Consider the following 6,000-nt stretch of genomic DNA (forward strand, 5'->3'; position numbering starts at 1 on the left):
GAGACTTTAACTACATTATCTCTAAGTGCCCTTTCCAGCTCTTCATGTTAACAATCTCCATATCTACAGATATTGGGAAGAATCTGGGCTTTCAGGAAGCAGAGAGTAAAAAGGGATGTGGAGATCATTGCCACATGGGTAGAAATTCCAAACTTCTGACCCAATGAAAATGTTGAGTGTGAGCTATAAAAGAGTAGGAAGTGAGACTCTACAATGATAAATTAAAGGAGAGAGATTAAGAAATTAGTGTTATTGTTGGTTCATTTCATTTTGTCTAAAGGACAAAATTCATTTCCAAATTGATTTCATCCTCACATGTAAAAAGGGTCTGTTACTCAGAGTATCTTCTTTTCATTCACTTAACAATGGCTCATTGAGATAGTCCATTGGGTTCAAATTGTTGTCTTTGATGAATGATCTTCTACTGATAAGACTGGCAAGAGAATTAAGAAAGGGGTGTGGTCCCTGTAATTTTAGAACACAAGTTTTGGCCCATTGCTCTCCAAAGAGCCGCTTTGAATTCCTTGTTTCTCAAACTATAAATCATGGGGTTGAATAATGGAGTTAGAATGGTATAGGATACAGATATCAGAGCATCTTGACTTGAGGTATAGTTGGTCTTAGGCCTCAAATAGATAAAGGAGGCACAACCATAGTGGACAGTGACAACTATAAGATGAGAGGCACAGGTAGAGAAGGCTTTGTACCTTCCCACAGTAGAAGGAATCTTTAGAATGGCAGAGATGATGTGGATATAGGAGATCAGAATTAACAGCAGAGGAATGACTAGGACCAACACACTAAGCATGAAGATGATCAACTGACTGAGACTGGTATGGTGGGAAGCCAGCTTGAGAACAGGGGAAATGTCACAGAAGAAATGATGGAGCTGGTTGGAGGAGTGGAAAGGCAAGTGAAACACAAGAGTGGTGATGATCAAAGCAACAGTAAAGCCACAGGCACAGGCTGCAGCCACTAGTCCCAGACATGTCCCAGGACTCATCAACACTGTGTAGCGGAGAGGGTTGCAGATGGCCACATAGCGGTCATAGCCCATGGCTGCCAGCAGGAAGGAGTGAGAACAGCCAAGGAAGAGGAAGGTGAGCATCTGGACAACACAGCCCAAAAAGGAGATGGTCTTCTTCTGGGACAACAGATCTACCAGCATCTTGGGCACAATGACAAAGGTGTAGCAGGTCTCAAAACAAGACAGTACTCCAAGGAAGAAATACATGGGAGAATGAAGGGATCGCTCCAACAGGATGGTGGACAGGATCACGGCATTGGTGCCCAGTGTGAATAAGTAGAGGAGAAGAAATAACACAAACAGCAGCCGCTGAAATCCAGCCAGTGCTGAGAAGCCAAGAAAGACAAATTCACTCACAGCCGTCTCATTGGTCTTCTCCATAAAGGAAAGATCTTCAAGTTGAGTAAAGGAAAAACAGGCCATCCAAGGCTAGGAACTTCAATCCAAAATATTAAGCTTCTTTTCCCCTCTATAATATCTCTGTTCATGGAATTGGAAAGGAGCCTAAATATGAGCATTTCTTCTCACTAACTGGCTAACCTTCACCACATTTGTTTCCTTGCTTTCTCATTTACCTAATTCCTTATTCCTGTGACTATTTAATTCTTCCTTACTTGCCTTGATCTCCTAGCTAAGGTTCCTCCTTACAGGGCCCTGGTCCTTTAGTTCAACCACCCCTGCACTCTACCCAGTGGTCTTCCTTTCTGCTTGTATCTTCAACTTGTATCTTCAACCTCCAACAACTACTCTTCAGCTCTCCTTTTTATGCCTGCCATCCTTCTTCTCTCCTTTGACTTTCTACTATTCTTACCTCATCCTTAATCTTAGATCCATTTATTCTACTTCTTCCCCCTGTCATTAGTTCATTCAAGGGCCTTATCATGGAACTGAAGTGATATGGAGTTCTCAAAGCCTATAGCAGCAAAAATAATATCTGTCACATTACAGACAGTCCTACTGACAAGCTATTTCTCTTAGCTGACAGCATTAGCTAATCACTGAGAAACTAACCAACCATCTGGGTGGCAACCAAATTTGGGGCCACTGAAACTTGTGCAACCATCCATTGAGGTTGAGGAGGGCTGCAACCTGAATCAGTGAAAGAACCCATAGCAGAAAAATCATAGAATTGTAGCAGTAGAGTTAAAAGAAAACTCGGAGTTAATATAATCCAAGTCACCTGATTTTATAGATAAGGCAAGAAAGCTGTACTGAAGTTAAGTTTCTTGCCTATATAATGTAGGCAGTAGACATCAGAGATAGGACTTGAACCCAGATCCTCTGACTCAAAAGTTAGTGCTTTTTCCATTGTACTATGCTATCTCAATGGATTCTTGAATTGGTTTGTTATTGTCTTTCCAGCTAGGCTCCATTGTGTCTTAAATGTTTAAGCTATCTTAGACTTTTTATAGCACTAACTTGCTCAGAAAACTCCCTCTTATCCCCAGGTTCAATATGAAGTCCTTTGTTTAATATCTGAAGCTCTTCATATCCTTCCTTCTTCCTATCTGTCCAATCAGCTTTCACTTTACTGAACTGACATCCCATCTTCAAACTCTATGCCTTTGGACTGGCTATCTTCCTACAACTGGAATAATTTGACTCCATCTCAGCTTCCATAGCTTCCTTCAACATTCAGCTCCAATAATACCTCCTTTAAGTAGGACCACCTTTTTCCAGTTGGTCTACTACACACACACACACACACACACACACACACACACACACACACACACTGTTAATATGAATGTATGGATCACCTAGATTTTATGGAGCTGCCTTATTATTCAAATGGATTTTATGAGACCCTGGATTAATAGGAGCAAAATGTCTTTTGCTCAAAGACTTCAAACTGAAGCCAGACAGGCCCTATTTACTTTTCCCCAAGAGAATAAAGAAAAATAAATGCCCCTTTGAAATTCTTATTCACTATCTTATTTCCCCCAAAAATAATTAGATCTTATTATTTTCCTGATCAACTATCAAGACCTCCTACTCTTTGATAATGCCCTTCCTGTTTCCATATAATCTGACAATAGCATGTGCTTTAAGTTGAGATGTTAAACTGATTTGTATTGTTTAACTGATTTACATTTGCAGTATTTGCTTTGGGTTGATTTGTATCATGCTGATGAAGTTATTTTGTAACCAATGAGCAAAAAACCTTAAAAACCCTTAGAAATGGGGAGTCCTTGAGCTCCCTTCTTTGGAAGGGTCTCCAGCATGATCATGTTATATTTCTTTTGGGGACAAAATAAATTGGTATTATGTTTTCCTGTCTGTCTCTGATATGGTTTATCCTATAGGAGACATTATGTTCTCTGATCTGGTTTTGTTCTGTGGAACAAATAGGAGATATTATAAAATTAATTTCTCTGATCTTTTTATTGTTTTTAAAGGAGACAGGCAGATAAAGACTATATTTAATTTTCAACAACACACACACACTTTTTCCTTCTCATTGAAACTCTGTATGTGTGTTTCTCTGTCTTTCTGTATTATATATGTGTATGTATATATGTATATGTATACATATATATGTGTGTACATATACACATTTGTATGTGTATATATGTATGTGTTTATATGTATGTATGTATTTCTCTGTGGGTATGGGTGTGTGTGGGTGGGTGGGTGGGTGTGATCAGTCATTTGGGGTTTTCTTGGCAAGGATATGGAAGTGTTTTGCCATTTCTTTCTCAAAGAGTATCAAACTTAGATTCAAAAGATCAAATCCTGCCCCAGATATTTGCTATGTGAACTTAAGTACTCTAACTTCTCTAAGCCTGCATTTCCTCATCTGAAAAAAATGGAAATTAAACTCTAATGCTTATTACCAACATCAGAAAAATGTTTTATAAACCTTGCATATCTGTATAAATGTGAGCTATTTAACTTACCTGGAGGTATCAATATTGGTTCCAGTTTAATGGAAATAAGCAGTGAGAATACAAATAATATGACTACTTCAGGGGGTTTCATTATCCATAGTAATTGTGACCTAGCTGTATCTCTTCTACATATATAGCAAGGATATTATGGAGCCTTTTCTGGGAATTTCTGGCAGAGGATGTAGGGATATCCCAACATTTTCCTTCTGTTTTTCTGGAACCTTATTCTTTGTTTGATGGTGTTTGTCCCTTTCCCTGTGATTCCTTGAATATCTGTAAAATAATGGGTATTGCACTGTGACTATCCAAGGGACACACATACACATACACACACATAAACAAACACATTTATTCTGTATAGTCACCAACTGGTATAGTCATGGCCATTGAGCTATCACCTAAGAAAGGAGAGACAGAAAAGTCACACAAGTCAAATTATCTTTAGGTCAATCCATCAACTAGGAACTAAATCTAATAGCACCTTTCCATAGCCAACCTATTGTGAAAGGATTAGATAAAGAAGAAGAGCTTATATCTGAGCCTAATTCCAACCCTAACCACTCCAAACTAGCAAGAAATGTGTTGAATAAAGTAATGAAAATAAGAAGAGAAGAAAGGAGACATTTCCCCCAAAAGACCATTCCTATTAAGGGTAAGAGGGGAATGAGAATCCACAAATCTGCATTACTGACCCATTACATCAAATTTAGTCCAGAGCCCACTGCTCCTTGTCTGCCTCACCAGATCTACTGAGAGAACTCAAAATGGTTGTCATGGCATATGCCATTGCTTCTCAGAATTTTCCCTCATCAGTGACTTAGCCAGACATCACACACACACACACATACATATCATGAAAGGCAGACCATTGAACTTACCCAGTTCCAGTACTCTGGAAAAAAGAAAATGGAATCTATAAATGGCAGAGATCTGGAAGTTTGGAGTTTCATTTAACATTGTGAGAAACAGAAGAGAAGTCTTCCAGAAATAAAGTCAAGTGTTGGTTTGAGTATAAGCCCAGCAATGGTAGATACTCCAATTACCTCTTAGAGACTCTCTTCAGCAGTGATACAGTAGCATCACCCTGCTCCTTAATAGAGGATATGATTAACTCTACCCACCCTTAGTAATCTGGAAAGGAGAAAAAATATAACCATGGATGAGAAACAGGTCCAGCAGTACAGGGCTTGATCCAACACTATGAAACATAAGGGAAATGGTATTTAACAAAAAGGTGGAGAAGAAGGTTGAATAAAAATCAAGCCCCAAGATAGCTAAACTCCCAAATAGCTAAAAAGTCAATCAATAAATTAAAGAAAAGGAAAAAGTAGGAAGTAAAATAAGACAATAGAGCATTATTTCAGGCAATGTGGCTGAGTGAAAGGACACATCTAAGCCCAACTCTTCTCACATTTCAAAGAAGCAAGTAAAGTGCCAAATAAAATAAAGGAAAAACAACAAATATAAAAATAAAAATATGAAAGAATATCAAAACAAAAAAAAATGGGAGAAATGAGGAGACAGCCCGGAAAAGGACACAATAGAACAAATAAAATCGCCAGAAAGAAGGAAGGCAATTTGGAAATCCCAAATAAAAGTAATTCATTATAGGGGACCCAGAAAAATGATGATGGAATAATGGGGGGGATGCAGAATGATTCAAAAGATCAAATTTAAAATCAAAACAAATAAACATGGAAATAAAGGTCAAAATCAAAACTTTCCAAAAAAATTTAAATCAAGAATGTTGGCAGTTAGAAGTTATGACAAAGATAATTTCCAATAAAGTATAAAAGAGGAATAGAAGATTTAGAGCTCAAAAATACAGAAGTAAAAGAAAATTACCAAAAAAAAGTTAAAAGAATATATCTTTGAAAGAACATATGACTTTTTTTTTCAAGTTAGGGCTGTTGAATTTGGTTATAAAATTCACAGAGTAAATTCAAGGATCATAAGTGTTCCAGAAAAACATGATGAAATAAGAGGTATAAGAATACTTCCAAGAATAATATTCACCACACCTGCAAAACAACATCCAGAAGTTTTTAAAATACAGGGAAAACTACAATTCAACAAACTACA

At 37.6% G+C, this 6,000-nt stretch overlaps 1 protein-coding gene across 1 annotated transcript; it reads right to left on the reverse strand.

Annotated features, from left to right (window-relative positions):
• Positions 1-445: 445 nt before the first annotated feature.
• LOC122754738 (olfactory receptor 10K1-like) lies at positions 446-1,408 on the reverse strand. The gene has a single exon (XM_044003207.1). It carries the CDS (start codon positions 1,406-1,408, stop codon positions 446-448), a length of 963 nt encoding a protein of 320 aa, XP_043859142.1.
• Positions 1,409-6,000: the final 4,592 nt, after the last annotated feature.

Source organism: Dromiciops gliroides, chromosome 4, assembly GCF_019393635.1.
Source record: "Dromiciops gliroides isolate mDroGli1 chromosome 4, mDroGli1.pri, whole genome shotgun sequence".
In the NCBI taxonomy this organism is placed as follows: domain Eukaryota; kingdom Metazoa; phylum Chordata; class Mammalia; order Microbiotheria; family Microbiotheriidae; genus Dromiciops; species Dromiciops gliroides.

Bases quoted from the DNA above. Each gene is read 5' to 3' on its own strand.
- LOC122754738 (XM_044003207.1), bottom strand. From the start codon at position 1,408: ATGGAGAAGACCAATGAGACGGCTGTGAGTGAATTTGTCTTTCTTGGC.